This window comes from Aedes aegypti, chromosome 3, assembly GCF_002204515.2.
Source record: "Aedes aegypti strain LVP_AGWG chromosome 3, AaegL5.0 Primary Assembly, whole genome shotgun sequence".
In the NCBI taxonomy this organism is placed as follows: domain Eukaryota; kingdom Metazoa; phylum Arthropoda; class Insecta; order Diptera; family Culicidae; genus Aedes; species Aedes aegypti.
Window position 1 is genome coordinate 216,493,474 of NC_035109.1, and position 18,302 is coordinate 216,511,775.

At 37.4% G+C, this 18,302-nt stretch overlaps 2 protein-coding genes across 2 annotated transcripts; one reads left to right on the forward strand and one right to left on the reverse strand.

Moving 5' to 3' along the window:
• Positions 1-121: 121 nt before the first annotated feature.
• LOC5568009 (asparagine synthetase domain-containing protein CG17486) lies at positions 122-9,972 on the forward strand. Its single transcript, XM_021852605.1, has 6 exons — positions 122-306; positions 366-774; positions 832-1,013; positions 1,078-1,526; positions 9,199-9,379; positions 9,449-9,972. Exons 1-6 carry the CDS (start codon positions 247-249, stop codon positions 9,908-9,910), a joined length of 1,743 nt encoding a protein of 580 aa, XP_021708297.1. The 5' UTR covers positions 122-246; the 3' UTR covers positions 9,911-9,972.
• LOC5568008 (transcription initiation factor TFIID subunit 7) lies at positions 9,968-17,596 on the reverse strand. The gene is made up of 4 exons (XM_021852607.1): positions 17,439-17,596; positions 17,142-17,357; positions 10,109-10,966; positions 9,968-10,048 (listed from the first exon to the last, which is right to left on the reverse strand). Exons 1-4 carry the CDS (start codon positions 17,517-17,519, stop codon positions 10,025-10,027), a joined length of 1,179 nt encoding a protein of 392 aa, XP_021708299.1. The 5' UTR covers positions 17,520-17,596; the 3' UTR covers positions 9,968-10,024.
• Positions 17,597-18,302: the final 706 nt, after the last annotated feature.

Here is an 18,302-nt window from a genome sequence, read left to right on the forward strand (position 1 = left end):
ACCCCTTCGACGTGGTGCGCCACTGCCAAAAGCGCTTCATCCCGCGCGAAGGCGTGAATGCAGCGAACGATAGCTCTATTTCACACACTCTCAAACAGCTAATCGGCGAGACGACGACGCCGATAAGCGTATGAATGGATAACAGTACTGTGTGTTTTGTTTACGTTTACGTTCGTAGTGCGGTTAGGTTGGCGTTCTCATTCATTAATAATTTTGCGTGATTCCGTGGTCTCCTGTTCATTCATTATGTGTGGAATATTCTGTTTCATTTCCAAAACTAATTCAATATCGTTTGGTGAATCTTTTGTAAGTACATAAATCAATACGAAGATGAACAAGAATCTCTAAAGTATTATATTTTTAAGTTTAAACAATGCCAGCATTTGCTAAACAACAGAGGTCCCGATCACGCCGGGACGGTGACCTTCGACAGCCGCGTTTTGATGTGCGGAACCGTTTTGTGGCAACAGGGCTCGGATATTACATTGCAGCCAGTCGAATCCGATAGATTCGTTTTACTGTTCAATGGAGATTTGTTTATTGAACGAGGAGATTTATCTATAAGTGATACACAGTGGCTGTTGGGTAAAGTTACATCCGAGGTGGCAAATTTGAACGATCTTGCTGATGTATTTAAGCAGCTGAAAGGCCCTTTCAGCCTTATACTGCTGGACAAATATTCGCGCAAGGTTTATTTCGCAAGGGACAGCCTTGGCAGGAATTCCCTTTTACTGGGACAGTCAAACGAGGGATTCATCATCACAAGTGTTACCGGTAGTATCAATATTATAAAACCATGCTTACAGTACTAAGCTATTGTATATTTATTAGGAAACACTCCGATGGCATTCGTTGAAATCCCGCCCAATGGTATCTACCATATAGACTTAAACAGTGACGTTAACGGAATCAATCTACTGTCTTGGAAACAACCTGAAAACAGTGATATTAGTTCACTAACCGTCGAGCAACAATTCCTCGATCTTTCGTGGATGGCAAAGGACCGACTGCATGTATGACAAAAACTGTAATGTATGTTACATTCAACTCTTATAACTAGATTTCTATACTTTACAGAATTATTTCAATTATCATCAAGTATTGAGTAGTCAATCTCTAGCTGAAGACGAAACATATGATTATCTTTTGAACAATACCACCATTTCAAGTCTTTGTGACCAACTATTGAAAATTTTGGCAGAATCCGTTCATGAACGAATCTCCAATACACCGAATCATTGCAAACAATGCGTCTCTTCCAAAGCTTCTTGCACACATCCCAGAGTTGGTGTGCTGTTTTCCGGTGGAATCGATTGTACCATTGTGGCACTGTTGGCGGACCGGTTTGTGCCCCCAGACGTTCCCATCTGCCTGCTAAATGTGGCGTTTGAGAAGATTATTCGCCCTGGAAATCCAAAATTCAGGAAGAATGGCAGCGAAGCCAGCGCAGAAATAGATTGGGATGTGCCCGATCGACTGACGGGGCGCAGTACTTGGAAGGAACTTCAACAGTTGAGACCTAGTCGGTAGGTAGCTTTTTATTTGACAAGATATATATTCTGTCGGTGGAAGCATAGCTGTCCCTTTAGGGCTGTTCAAAATTTAAAAATGTTTGAAAATCTGGTCTCCCATATCTTCTTTACTATTCTTACTATAAAAAAGTCGTTCTGTGAAATTTCCAGCTTTTTAGGCGGTGATTTAAAGATGGCCCAAAGACAAAGTAGGTTTATATGGAAATTACTATGGAGAAAGTTTGAAAAATGTTCCAAACAAGTTAGTACTGGAATGTAAGTACTAGCCGTGAGTAAGATTATAGACGTGCGAAAAATGTTGGTTTTTGACACGAAAAATCAATGTTTACACTAGTGAGCGGAAATAGGGGTTGCAGAGGATTAGCCTTTCCGAGGCTGGTCCCCTTGTGACATTGTTTAAGTCGGCTAGGAGAAGCAGATTGCCTAGGCTACTTTTGCTACATGTGTTAAATGCTGTATTCACTAGTCCTTCCTTGAAGAAATACCGTAAGGTGGTTCATCTTTTATGAACGCAGCTTTGAAGCCCGTAGTAGTCCCGACTTCCACAAACTAACGCTTTCGTATTTCACGACTGAAGTTATTATCAGCTGTCAGCAGAGATTCAAGGCAGACGAGTTCGTCGACCACTTCAAACGTATACCCGTCCCACGTTTTAGACGGGTAAAAGTTCAAAGTGCCGTTTGAGCTGTAAAATGTTGTACCAAAATATCGCCATTTACTTAATTAAGGGCTGCTGAATCCATTTACGTTTTCTAAAATATCATAGCACGTCTAGTTTTTAAGATATTGGCAGTTGAAAATGCAAAATTAGACTTTTTAGCCAACTTGCATGCAAGTTTCCCAACTTGTATGTCAATTCATTTGCTTATTTTGCCAAAAAATTCAAACTTCATGTGTTAAACAATACTTATCAACAAAGTTCATAATATTTTCAATGCTCAAAAATTGTTTCTTGATGATTTAGAAAAGTATTGTATTTCTCCATATAAGAGAAATGATGAATTTTGTATGGAGACTTCAAGCATGTTGAAAAAATCGATTTAATCTGAATTTATTCGGGCAATTTCAACCAAATTTTATCTGAAATGAAAGTTAAAGTCCTATTTTGTATGCTTGGTGGATTAGGTCACTAAATAGTTTGATACTTTAAATTTTACATAAACATTAAGGAAACCAGTATTTTAGGCAACTTTGGTGACCTGTAGCTAAAAATTGTGACGTGCTGGAACATTTCTGATAATTGCATCAGATTCAGCAACCCCAAATCTAATAGAGTTACATAATTTGGTTCTAGAGACACGCAAAAATGTCATTTTTGTTACGCTGTGTAATCCATTGCTGAAAATCTCGGCACAACTCTACCGAAATTCGACAAATGATTATTTGTTTTGATTGGAAGAAGAATAAGAAGAAAAAATACACATACATTTTAATAACCAATAAAAGTTTATTCGAATTAAATACCATCACTGAAACCATCTTCTTTTTCACATAATTTAACATCTCACTGTACACTTAATTTGAAATTTTCGTGCTTTCCCATTTAAACCGTATAGGCCTGAGTGAAAGAAAAATTACTAAAACTCTCACCGCTCGGCGAGTACTTAACGGATTCAAATTATTTTTTTTGACAGTATACAGGTCGGACTCGATTATCCGGAATTTTAGACTCGATTATCCGGAATTTGTTTTTTGATGTTCTTGTTTTTCAATTTTTATACCTAAATCTGAGATAATTTGGTATTGCAATATACAATATGAATGGTTTTGAAATTTTGAACGTATTTAAGAAAAGGGGGGTTTGTAAAAGTGGTTTTTTGTGTATGCTGTTTAATTTTTTTTTCTTGTAAAGACCTAAAAATACTGTACTGTTCCTAAAAATAATTTCTAAAAATAACGCCACCGCATCATATAAATCAAACAACAAAAAAAAGATAATATTTAAGTTGTTTTATCGAAGATTTCAATTTTTTTCTTAGTGATTCGATTATCCGGAAGATTCGATTATCTGGAGTGAAAAAAATCGATACTCCGGATAATCGAGTCCGTCCTGTACTGGCACGGGAATGTTCATGTGTCCGGAATTATTCAGGTGGGTTACTGGGTCAGGTCGGCTGAAATGGGTGCTGTACTTCTGTGCCACTGGAGGTAGGAACATTTCAAGTTACAGATAATTTTCTGAATCGGCTATAATGTGGCCACTATATCAAGGAATTAAAAAAAAACGCATCAGCGTAAACCTTTTGAGAAACGATTTAATTGGATAACCTTGTGCCCTGCATTTGTTGGACCCTTGAAATAACCATTTTAGGTCCCCAGAATGCCTCAAATTTACGACAAAGTGGCCAATTTGTATCTAAGCATATGTGTCAAGCCCATGGAAACGTATTTCAGTAAATTATTATGTTTGATCTCTACTGTTAGAGAGTTGAAACGGTTTAGTATCCAATAAATCTATAGCCGGTACTCTAGGGCATTAAGCCCAATTGGCCACATCCAGTACATGCTCTTCATTTGAATGAATATCAGATCTCTACCGGCAGCTTCATTTTTAACCGCTAAAAAATATTCAAATCGCGATAACTTTTTTGTTTCTCAATATTTTTGCTCCATTTTTTTTGCAAGCCCTCAAAAAACTCTTCTAGTTTAAGAATATGTGTTGGTATTCACAATTGGTCATCTGGATCTGGAGATATTCCAAAATTCCTTGGGGGACCGACGCGTAGCCATAACCCACGTAAATATCTCAGGCTTTTATCGTATTCGGATATTCACTCCACGGAACGATACATAAATGCGAGTATGTTGTGAAAAAATGACGCAATTTGGTCCACCCGTCTTTGAGTAATGAGCATTTATGTTTCTGGTACCACGCTGGACAAATAAAGATCTTGAAAACCCCAAAAAAAAACTCATTTCGTAATTTTCAAATTTCTAAAAAGAATACTGAACCAATTCATATGATTTTTTCAGAATAGCTCCTTATTACTTGGCATTGTTTAGTACACATTTTATTTTTTTGATAGGTTGACTAAAAACAAAATGGCCGCCAAAGACAGTTTATATGGAGAATGTCGGTCTCCAAAGGAATATCGGAATATCTTCAAAATTAGATCACCAATGATTAATATCGACACGGCTTCTTAAACTAGCAGAGTTGTTTGAGATCTTGTGAAAAAATGGTGCAAAAATATATAGAAACAAAAAAGTTATCGCGATTTGAATATTTTTTAGCGGTAAAAATTGAAGCTGCCGGTAGAGGGGTTAATGATTTATTCAAATAAAGACAACTTGACGTGTCCCAAAAAATAACCCTTTTTTACCCGACCTGACCCAGTGACCCACCAGAATATCTCCCACCACAGGAGCATTCCCGAGAACCTTTGACCACTTTTAGGATATGTGGGCCAGTATACTGACAAAAAATAATTTAAATCCGTTAAGTATTTGCTGAGTGGTGAGGGTTTTAGTATTTTAACTTTCACTCAGGTCTATACGGGTTTAAGCAAATAATAGCAGGACGAACATTTTTGCTAGACTTTCATTGCGAGGAGCGAAAAATCCAAGGAATATTCCTGAAAATATAATAAAAATAGCTTTAACTGAGGCATGTAGGCGCTCCCCTTTTTCCCATAACGTTTAAAAACATATCGGGCACATGTTGGTTTCTGCAGCTCTAATTTTTGATTTAAAAAATACAATTAAAAAGACAATTTACACTGTCTTCAGCACATAGGCTGCACAGACTGAACAATCACTAACATTAGGCAACGGACAACACGAAACACCCAGTAGCCCAGCGATGAATTTTTCGTTTGACGAAAAGTTTTCACCGACTGGAGCGGGAATCGAACCCACACCCCGTGGCACAATACGCCTAAACGACTGACGCCGCTAACCGCAAGGCCACGAAGCCCACATTTTGACAGATGCACTTTGCCGAAATTCAGTAAAAATATTTGTTTGATGATTGTGTTAGCAAAATAGATTGCCGAGTCTCAGTTATTTATGTAAAATACCGATTTTCGTCAATTTGCTTTTGTTAACACTGCCTTAGCTGTCAACATTGAACGACATTTCAGTAAAAATATGTTTTACCTACGATTAAGTGTGACTGGCTTGATGAACAATCCCCGAACATCTTATAGCAGTAGTGCACCGCAGTTTGAAGCATAAGATGGATTTTATCATGCACTGTTATCCTCTCGATATAATCAGAGCTGAAGCAGTAGACGATAAACAGAGTCTCATGATGTGTTACAGATCATGAGTATTACAAAGAGCGCCCTGATCCCTGCACATCTTGGCTTGCTTCACGGAACCATTGCGGGATGCGTTCAGCTTTTGATAGAACTTCCACGTTTCTCTAAGCCGGCAAAGCTTCTGCATCTGCTCGCACTCCAATTCATTTATGTGATGTTTTTACTGCCAAAAAAGGCGAGTTCGATGCGGTTTCCGTCTATTACGTTCCACCACAGAGAAACAGACGTAACACTTAGAACAAATTTCGATAAAAATCATAGTCGCGAGAACATATACGCCCAATGCTAAAATCGGTGTGTTTGGCCGATCGGCCAACAGGTGGCGGTAGTGTGTAAACGTCAAACACGAACAAAAACGACGCGAGCGCTGCGGGTTGTGAGTTGGCCACCTACCATTTATTCAAATCGACCGTTAAAAAGGTGGTCGATGGACACCGATAAGAGTGTGACGTCTGTTTGTCTGTGGTTCCACGTTCTGCTGCGTACTATACAGGGCTGGTAGCAGTTAGACAGCAAAATAATAGTGACTTTAGTGACCAAAATGATCAAAATAGTGACCAAAAAGTGACCAAATAGTGGCCAAATAGTGACCAAAAAGTGACTTCAAAACTACAAGTATTGGTCATAAAAATTGCTAGAAATACAATACATCCTATGTGTATATAAACCAATCTACTGCCCATAACAGCATATATATCACATTCGTCATTTTTGACAATTGGGTTGACAAAAATCACAGTTTTTTGTAGCTTAATCGAAAGAGCACATTTTTCTAAGTATGACACAATTTTATTGCACTTCTAAAAGGTATATGATAAACTATTCAAAAAGATTTCAATCCGTCGACGTTCCAGGTCACGGGAAATTGTGAAACTTTGTATTCTTGCTCAATTTTTAACGTAGATTCAGAATATGTTAGAAACTGGATACCCCTTTCGTGTTAATACCGTGGAGAGTAGAGTGTTCATACCGGGACAAAAAATTCAGGGATTTAACAAATTTCGGAGTTTTCCGTTTCCCGGGGTAGTAGTTCTGACACCCCTAGAATCTCTGGATTCCCGAAATGTACGTAGAATTTGAAGAAAACCACTAAACTTCAATAAAAAACAATGACATTATTCTTATTTGATAAAATAGAAAACCATCATTGAAAAGAGTAATTATTTTCAAGATAAGACCAATGTACCAAGTAAGAAACACATATTTTTATTTGTTGCAAAGTTTTAAGACAAAGTAGACCGTCATTGAAATTTGAACTGGGCATCGATGATTGTGGCTAATTCATCTCACGATTGCGAAACAAAGAAAACCGCTTGGTTTTGCAAACATGATACTGACATGTGTTTATGGGCAGTATAGAGAATTTGAAAAAATCACTAGCAAACCCATAATTAGTCAAGCTAAGTTTTGATTTTTATTAAGTTCATCAACAGAATACGAAAACCATATATGAAATATGATTTGTTATAATTATTGGAAAGCTACATTCTCTTTTTATTTCATTTAAAAACTTTGTATTGTTGGATTTGTAATTCCATTTTTATCAAAATACTAGTTTTATTGAACATTTTATAAATCCCGGGATCCCGGCACTTTCAGAGACAAGCCAAGATCCCGGGACGAGCAAATCTGTGGAATAATTCGAGGGAAAATTTTTAGTTGTAGACAACATTTTGGCGACAATCGTGAATGAATTTCAAACAAGTCTGAAAAAAATCCTGATAGAATTCAAAGTACATTTCTTCCAAATAAACAACAGTAAAGGCCCAAACGCAATGATAGCGGAACGGCAACGGAAAGCGGAACCAGTTCGCTAGCATGGATCACACCATCTTGACTGAGTTGTCAACAAATGAAAGTGAACTGACACTGAGTCGACAAGCATGTTATAGTTCATGCTGGGGCGAACCGGTTACGCTTTCCGTTGCCATTCCGCTATCAATGCGTTTGGGCCTTAACTCCAAAACGCAACTGATTAATGACGAATTCGAGATAAACCGAATTAGAAAATTATTCCATTCATATTAAAATATCTACATTTTAACTGATCGTTTGAATAAATGAATTAGGTTTTGAAAACAATTATATCACTCAGTGGCGGCTCGTAATTACACGTTTTATCTGATCTACGACCCTGAAAATGACTAATTTTGCATATTTAGATTATAAAACAAACAGTAAACGCTAATTTGTTATTGTATGAACATGAGGATTTGATTATTTAGAATAGCCACTGATATCACTATTAATTAATTATTATTGTTCAACAACGTTCAGGCATTAATTATAGAGACGTGTTTATGTATAGAAATAGTTTACCAAAGCCGTATGAATAACAGTGTCAAGAGTTGATTCATGAATAAATGTATAGTTTATTTGTTGGAATTTCAAATACAATTTTTTATTATTAAAAGTACTCGCTTAAGAAGTTCTGTACGAGTTTCTGACAAACTCTTTGAGTCCTTTGGTTGTTATCTCTGGCTTATTCTCCGGAGGAGTTTTGATGATGTTTAGAAAGGTAACCTGCCTTTAATTTCATACTCATCAGATCACGAAAAAAGTGACTTTAGTGACCATTTTCGTGAAAAAAGTGACTTTAGTGACTTTTTGTTGAAAATAGTGAGTTTTTAGTGACCAGGTCAAAAAAAGTGACCAAGTCACTAAAAAGTGACTTGCTACCAGCCCTGAACTGTAACTTGACTTCCCGCGCTGCATTCTTCTCCTCCAGAATCACGCAACATCCTCGTCAATCTTTCAACTCCGTTCCACGTACCCGACATTGCTCTCAGCTGGAACATTGATGGGATACTTTAGCCATTCTAGGTCATAGCGAGGTGACTACAGTATATTGTTGATGACGGATAGATTTGGTCGCAGTTTAACAATCACCAGATAGCGGTCAGAGTTGATGTTAGCGCCATAATAGGTGCATCGTGCACGATGTCGTTAATTTCGGAGAAGTGCCGTCCATCAATCAGAACGTGAAAAGTTTGTGAATCTGTCTGTTGTGGTGATCGACAGGTGTACCGATACAGAAGGCAATAGGCCTTTATCGCGATGGTCTTTCTATTCGCGACTACGAAGCCGCTGATGTTTTCTTCGGTTTTCTGTGAAAAAAAACGAGAGAAATATTTTTTTGTCTTTTTTTTCACGCACACGATGACAGTTCCTTACGAGTTTTTTTTCTATTAGTGCGAGTGCTTTGTGAATCTCTTTTTGTTTCGTAGTCGCGAATTCTTTCTATTATCCTAGAATTGCTTGCAGAAGGTTGGTCATATTCTGTAAAACTGTTGTGTGTCTAGTTTTAGTAGCAATCAGGTGGCAAGAAAAAGGGAAGAATTTTAAACATCTTGTAAACCTGCACAATGCTGTCTCAAATAATAAATATTTCAAACATATTCCAGAGAATGGCATTTTGTGGAAATAAATGTCACTCGCAAGGAACTGCAGAACTATAAAGACCGAATATCCGACCTGGTCTTCCCACTCAAATCTGTGTTGGACGAATCATTGGGGGCCGCATTATGGTTTGCATCACGCGGCGAAGGTTTGGTGGAGAACAGTGAATATAAGAGTACATGCAGGGTAGGTAGCGTTAAAAATACAGATGAAGCAGTATAATACGAATTCATTTTGTAACTTTTCTATCCGTAGGTAATGTTAATAGGTTCTGGAGCGGATGAACTGTTTGGTGGATATTCACGACACCGTGTAGCATTCTACCGAGCTATTACTTCAAAAAGCGCGCAACCTAGCGAAGATGAAATACGAGCAGGTTTTAGCCATTTAATGGTGGAACTAGATTTGGATTGGAACCGGCTGCCTAGTCGAAACCTTGCTAGGGACGATAGAATCATTGGAGACCATGGTGTCACACCAAGAACGCCGTATCTACAGGAGGATTTTATTTCAGTAGTACAAAGTTTGAAGGCTGAACAAAGGTGCTATCACCCCCTAGGGGAAGGTATTGGCGATAAATTGACGCTCAGATTGTGTGGTTACAAACTAGGGCTACGAATGTCAGCTAAACTTCGGAAGCGGGCGCTGCAATTCGGCTCCAGAATAGCAGACAGAAAGCAAAATGCTAACGACAGTTCCAATTTCCTTAGTTCATGATAAATTGGGTACTGCAAACCTATTACGGAAGTGATATGCAAAATAAATGTTCAAGTCTTTGACGAAGTCGTTCCTTATTACATTTCAGAAAAAATATCATACCTTACATAAAATTTACTGTTGTTCCAAAATTTGAATCTGAAAATTGAAAATAAAATATGTATCCAACCTGTTCAACGAATAAATGTTTTGGCTTACCTCCATTTCCTTCTCCACAATCTGGCTCAACAGGCTATCCAAATTGTCTTGTAAACGCTGGCGCAGTGTTTGATTTTCGATAGTGCGAATTTCCTGTTCCTTCTGAATTCTTTGCGATTTCAAGTCGCTCAGCTGACGACGCAGCTCGTACATGCGACTGCTCAGCGAATCCTTTGATGATGCCATAAAATCGGTGGATTCATTGTCCGAGTCCAAACGTGAATTGTCCTCATATTTGGACCCGAGCGCATCGTTCTTTCGGGAGCGAGATCCTCCACTTGAACCTATGTTACTGAACATGCCCTTGCTAAACTCAATGGCAGCATTCCTATCCGATGATTGGGTTCCCATGTAGGAACTGGAATCCGATAGGCGACTGTCATCAGCTTCCGCAGATAGGCGACTGCTTTCATCAATATCGATATTTTTGTTAATCGGGTTTTCATCTTCATCAGAATCGGATACCTCCTCTCCGAAAATATCATGCTCTCCAACATCCTTGTTATGACTTTTTTTGTTGTGCTTTGTAGGACTTTTATTCGGAGCGCTACCATCGTGCTTCGAGTCAGAAATAGACTTATTCGGATCCTCGTCCTCCGTAATGAGTTCCCACTTCACGTTGACTGCTTCGTTATCGACACGAAGCAGACGTTTTACCTCCTTCTCAATTTCCGGAGCTTCAACGTACTTTTTCTTCAAGGTTTTGCGGAACCTACGCTTACGGACGTTTTTGCAGGGCGGTGTTATGCCATGAGGCCACAGGAATTTCTTGTCCACCTTGTTGGGATCCTTCTTTTTGTTCTTATTCGGCGATTCTTCTTCAGCAGATGGTTGATCCGGTTCCTCCTTGCAGATCATCTAATAATTATTGCAAAGGTCTAGTTAGAAAAGTTTAATTTTACAGGATGGCCAGTCAGAGTTGAAAAACAAATTCCCGAGGTTTTCCGCGGGGTTCCTATTGATTTGTCGAGAATTTTCAGGGGCTAAAACTCCATTGTTATGAGCAGAAAATTAAACATAAGAATTCTAAAACTGTTGCATCATTTTCATTCAATTAAAAACAGTAACCAAGCTATATAAAACTTGTTTCGAGAATTCCTATATCAAGTAAACAATACATTTATACTACGATTTCAAATCGAATTTTTACTAATTACCTAATTACAAAATCCAAGAAAGTCTTCAAAGAACTAATCCAGGAAGTTCTTACGGGATGTGTCTAAGAAAAGTTTCAGAAATTTACGAAAAAAATCATAAGACCTAGGAAGGCTTTTTTTCTTCAAAAATGTTCAAGCAATTTCTGATGAAACTTCTGTAGAGGTTCCTGATGAACTCCTGCAATGATCACTGAAAGAGTTACTGGACTCTAGGGGAAGTCTTTTACAGTGTTATAGAGAAATGAATAGGATTAGGATAACATAAGAATATTTAATAAGTAATGAAATATCCAGAAGAATTGTCTGATGACATTCACATGTTGTTAATTCCTGTCGATGAGGTTTATTTTTCTGATGTTCTTTCACAGGGAAGGATTCACAAATGTTGGGCCCGAGGGCCAGAGTCTTGTTTGGGACTTTTTTCCCAAAAAACAATTTTAATGCTAAGTTCTCATTGGCAATTTCCCTTGTAACTTTTATGCTTAATGTTTTGAATAAGGTTCTAATAAATACGAAATGAAGACATAGTAATCGGGCTAAGAATGGGTACTGCATTCGTTTCCTTGGTACTACACTCGATATCCAAGTTTTACAGATCATATTACACTTTTCACAGCATTCTAGAGTTTGTTCTATTACCTTATTGTTGTATATGAGAATGGATATGAAAGTACTCCTTGAATACAGCCCTGTAGCTCTCAAGTTGGATTTGGTTACCATCATAACGACGCTACACAGAGGCGCGCAAATAGGTACTTTTATCTGTTCTCTTTGTTGTTTCTAAACATTGGATATTGTTTCTCTTATGTACTTTAGGCGATATTGTTTACATCTGTATAAATAGTACCTTGTAGGGATAGGCAATCAGTTAGTTGTATCGACAAGAGTAGCATGCAGTAATCAACGTCAGCAGCGGACGCTGCTGACGCGCGTCCGTACCAATTTGTAAATTAGTGTAAATAGTTACATTTTAAATAAAGTTGTGTCATTAATGTCCGCGAGTGTTCATCAGTTAATCGACCACCAGAAACTCCACGTCAGGACATAAAACTTATGTACCATAAGGTTTTGGGTAACTGCCAGTGATGGAAAAATTCGCATCACGAAGCAGCTCACGAGTGTATACCAACGCATAACAAACATGACAGACTCGCGAGCGGGCTAGGTGTGAGTAAGTTCGCACCCGTCTGCTCGGGAGAACATGCCAAAAGAAGTAGCAACAACTTCAGAAACGTTGATTCGCGAGTAACCGAGCAAGGTGTGGTTTATTATGGTTTTGACAGACAAATTAATTATATAATCACCAAAAAGACAGTAAACTACCAGTCTGTAGTCAAAAACACTTGGAAACCATAAATCTTGGAGGGGAAGCAGCTTTTTTCCCAAAAAGACACAATTGACTCTGAACAGCTCCGAACACGTCCACGAATCACTTTAGCTTCGGTTACTCGCACGGAAAAAAATACTGTGGTAAAAATTACTATTTTAGCTGACTACGCCCATTCTTAAAACTATCATGGTATTTTACTATGTTTACGGTTTATCCCACTACAGTAAGGGTATTTTCAACAGAAATCTTTCACTAATCTGATTGCGACTGCAGACATGGTAAAATCAAGCGCATTATTGGTCTGCTGAAAATTGCCGGTGCGAGCGCTTAAGTTAACCCACTAAAATGGCAGTTTTTACCGCACAATTTTTTTGCGTGTGGGAGCACGACAGATGCGAGTAAATCTGCGCTCTGTCGCTCAGGAGCATTTGGTTTTGTTTTTGTTCCAGTTCAGCAGAAATGTTCGCACATTTCCATCACTGGTAACTGCAAGGGGCACGGACATTATTTCGTCTTTGGTTCCAATAACCAGAAGTTAGAACTGCTTTAAGCGCTAGTATAGATCGATAGGTGTAAGTGACACAACCTACTTTTGAGAAAAACGTTTTTGAAGTTTTCCAGCAATATTTTACTCCGTACAATTTGCTTGAGAGCGAAAAAACCAAGATTACATGTTATGATATTTCTTAAAACGGAAAACCGCTAATACACTGTTGGAAAGCTTGAAAACAATACAATATTCCAGTACACTTAACTCAGAATCGACTAAAATGTCACTTTCATTCACTTCAGGCACCTCAATTGTAATTCAATATTCTGATTGCAGTTGGATTTCCTACTTTTCGACTTATTTGTACTTTAAAATTCAAAAAATATGTTCACCGCTGTGATCCAACATTATTTTTTTTCGTTTTCATTTATTTTTAGATTTTTGTAAAAGAGTACCAAACAAAATTATTAGAAACAGACAATAACTGAAACTCTCAGATCCAAAACAATATAACACACTTCATAAAAGTCAAAAATAATTAGATTTCAAGCCAAAGGATTATGAACTAATTTGAAATTGAAAATCTTAAATTTTCAAATCCTTCGATGTGATTTAAGAAATTGGCACCTTTTCATCAGTTTTTGAAAATTCCTAAATGTTAAATAATAATTATTTTGTAGTATTTTGTGGGGGCCTCTACAATGTGGGGGCCCGGAGGCTGATACTTACAACTATGTATTGAGCAGTTGAATTGGTCGGTGTTCAGACAGACAGGAGTAGATGATATTTTTATTTTTCCGATGCTGATTTGATACAGTTGTTTCATTAGATAGAAAAGTTCCAATATTACATTAAATAATGCAAACATTTTGTTATTCTGATTACTTAAGGTATGCTTTCCTAAAATCATTAAAAATCACTTGGCCCGGTCTGACTTAACACCGACCAATTGTGATTGAAATTTGGCAGTGATTCCAAAGTTTCACAAAAAACTGATATAACTATAGTAAAAAAGCACGGATTAGGTTGAAATTTGGCATGATTACTCTATGATATATAAATTTTAGGATAAGCATGGTATATAGATTTTGAAAGTGCTTGGAATCGAAAAAAAAGGTTTCTCATAAAAAATTTGGTGATTTTCAAATTGACTTTTTTGATCACCGAACTAGATCAAAAAACTAAATATGTATTGAGCTTTTTAGGTAATCTAATCCGCATGGTTATTAAATTAAATTATTTAACTCATTACGCGTGGTAAAGATGGAAATTATGGGTGAAACTATGCGAAAAAAAAATCCACTTGCTTGGCTGGGATTTAAAAAACCCAGGACTCTTGTATGCAACACGAGCGCTTTACCAACTAAGCTACCGAGCCACTTGGTGACTCAATAACTGAGTTGGTTACAAGTTTAGAATTCAAATCCCCACAGGTCACGCGGACCCTTTTCATAACCCACATCACATCCATCCATCTCATGTATACTACACACACAGACAAACAGACGTAACACTTAGAACAAATTTCTTCAAAATCCATCGCCCAGTTACACCATCATCATCTGGTGAGCATATGGCAAGAAAAGGTGTTTCGTGCAATAAGACCGGCAGATAGCGGTAGTGTGAAACGTCAAACGCGAACAAAAACGATGCGCGTGCCTCTGGCTGTGAGATTTGTAACATAGCGAATTTGAAATGATCGTTAAATGAGTGGTCGATGGAAATATTGTCAGTGTTACGTCTGTTTGTCTGTGCTACACACAAGAGTCCTGGGTTCAAATCCCAGCCGGAAGAATTACTAATAGATTTAACTGAGTAAATATTTGGAACAATTCCCGGTAGAAACTTTGAATGAATTCTTAAAGAAATTCTGCAAAAATCGACGTAGGATGTTTTGTAGGGCTTCCTGGGTAAAATCCCTAAACCTAAGAGCCGCCCAACGTACGGTCGCAAGTGCCGTCTCATATCTGGCCCGTAGGGTGCCTGTACCAATGGTTGTAAAGTACCAGTAGATTGGACTATGGAATAAAACGTATATTTTTCGATAAAAACGACCTGCGCTATGTTTGGCCTCTAGTTTAGTCGATTTGCCAAATTTAAGCAGTTTTCTAAATAGATATAATTAGGAAATGCCCCAGAGATAATATTTATTCATTCGAAAGATTTTAGTCACTGCTCCGAGGGAAAAATATTAAATCTATGTAAAAATCAACCATTTTGTTTAAAATTCCTTGTATCATTCCCGAACGTCTACTACTGGAGCACTAGCGCAACTACTGGAACACGTGTACCAATAATGGCTCAAGCGATTTTATGCTCAAATAATAATTTTATCAATATTTTTCCCATTATAAAGAGGTTGAAATCATTCTGTTGACTCCAAAAGATCTCTGTTAAGACTTTTCGTTATTATGTTATGTTTTTTTTATAACTAAGGTAGTTCACTAATGGCACCGTCACCCTTTTACCAATTTAAAGTTAGCACATACTATGTTCAATTATTTAATTTAAGGCTCAATAATCCATTCAATCATCGGTTTAGTTTTTGTTAATTAGCTAAACATTATTTTGAATAGATATGCCATTTGTTTTTTTAACTCCTAGGTCAAATTGGTCAACCAAATTTTCATTCGATTTAATTAAAATTAAAAAATAGCAAGATTTACCACAAAGCCTTTGGCAGGATTCTTACAGAACAATTGACCTGAATTTTATTGAAACCTTAGGCAAAATTGTCACGAAAGGGGGGCATCATTTGGCATAACATAATTTGGCATAACGGTCGTTTGGCATAATAGTCATTTGGAATAATGGACGTGTGGCATAATCATTAAAAACTGAGTTGTTATGTTTTTGGCATTACCATTGCTAACATTCTCACATGTGATTTTCCATTCTTTTGATCATAGGCTGTTCTTTCTCATTACTTTGCTAAACTAGTGGTTTGCATTGTAACTACTAACATTTTCATTTAAAATTTTGCCTTCTTTCCCACGTTGGCATTATAACTACTAACATTTTCATCGACGATTTTCCATTCTTTTGATCACCAGATCTTCTTTTAGATAGCACTTTTTAAATTTCTAATTTCTTTTTTTATGCCAAACGTCCATTATGCCAAATGGCTTTATGCCAAACGGGGTAGCCCCATTCAAGAATAGGATCACAAAATAAATCCCAGGCATAATTCTGACAGAATCCTATGCAAACTTATCAAAGAATCTTTGGAAGGTTTCGTAGAGTAACAGTTCCTAAGGAAATTATCATAGTAATTCGTGCGTAAATTACCAGAGAAGTGCGTTTGAAGTGTTCAAGGACTTCCCCGAATATTGGTAAATTGCTGAAGCAGTTTCTAAATGGTTTCCAGGGAGTATTACTGAAGAAGTCTTTACCGGAGGAATCCTTCTTGAAAGTTTCCCAGAACAAATCTCTGGAAAATTTTGAAGCCGAAGCCTTCAGATCTTTGCACCAGAATTCACTGTAGGCAGTAAAACGAAAAATGAGAGGCCAATTTGATTAAACGAGATATTTTAGAATCCATCCATTTATAATAGACTTGCATTGAAATAGTGAGTTTTACTTCACAATTGCTACCAGCCCTGTAGAAACATGAAGAAAATATTCTCAATGCTAAAATCTACAGATTATGTCCTAAATTTTAATGTTATGATTGAAGTGTTCAAAACCCAACTCATATTGTTCAATTTCAAACCTGTCTGAAAACGGTTTTAGTTTTCAACTTGAAAATCTTTGTTTTTTAGAATTGGAAAACTTTGAAATAATATTGATGATATTTTATATGCTAAAGTTAATAATAGAGAATTTTATTATTCGGTAAAGAACTAGTCTTAAGAATTAAAATTTACTTTAATAAACAAAAGCAAGTTAAATTTACTTTGATGCAAGCAATTTGAACTGTGTTTGATATGTATTATTAGATTGGTAATTGGTATAGACATTCTCGATGAATCAAAATTTCCGAGATTTTCCCTTAATTCCCGACTGGCTGACCACCCCGCTTTTACACCGCTAAGGCTATCAGATAGCCTTTCTTACCAATTGGCACAAATCGGCAGTTTTATAGAAGTTTTTGTTGTCGATGGTCTTCAAGCTTTCCACGATGGTCGGTAAGTCCACAACCTTGGCGTGAAGCAACCAATGATCGAACCGGACCTCTCCGTAGCGCAGATCATTGTCGAGCCTGATCGAAAGTCGGTCCTTGAGATTGTTGGCTCCGGTTTGGATGGCTTCCCGCAGTATTCTTGCTGGTTCCTACGAAAGGAAAACAAGCCACAAAATGATGCATTGGAATCACCGCTGAAAAACAATTTAATAAAGACAATATAATCTTACCACAGGCATACGCATGATTATCTGCGTTTCTAGTTCAACTTCATCCCGTTTCGGTTCGGATTTAACAGGTTTTTCCGGCATTTTTAGCTAAATTTAATTTTGGAAGGACAATTTTAATGTTTTTTGTGTGCTTTGTCGTGACGTTTGAGCAAGCAAAACAGACATTTACCCCAGTGAAAAAAATATTCCGCACTTTGCACTGGGTTGTTCGAAAATTACGTCCTAAAACACGATAAGGAATAATACTCGATTACCTTTTCAAATCGACGTATTCCCATTAAACATTTGACGACATATCAACAGCATACCAAATAGGTTGAAAATTGTAAACTCGCCATTACCCTTCAATGAATAAAAATACCAGGGGGGGTATACGCAACGAGGTTCGCCTACCGTTCATGTTTTGCGGGTGTATTCGTTTGGCTCACAGCGCTGCTAGGCATCCCGCTGTTTGAGTGTTGAAATGCATCAGCATTTGCTGTCTGGCATGGCCCGCACATCGACCTGAGCTGTTTGGGTCGGCCCGCGTGAGAGATTATGCTGTTTGGGACGGCCCGCCCGAGAGATGATTGTTAGGCGAGCTTTGCTTGTAGTTGACAGCCGTACACCCGCCCTGAAAAATACTCATTTTTTACTGATATGGTCGGCGTTAAGTCAGAGTGGACCAAGTGACATTTTTCATATTTTGAGAAAAATGGGTTTAAAGTGTAACGCTCTGTAATTTTTGAACTCGTTTAAATTTTGGTTCAATATTTCTACACATCTTTGTGTTACTTTCAAACAATTTAATGTGAAGTGATAATCATGAAAAATCATAATCCAAACCTCTGATAGAACGATTTTTGATGGACTATGTGTATACTT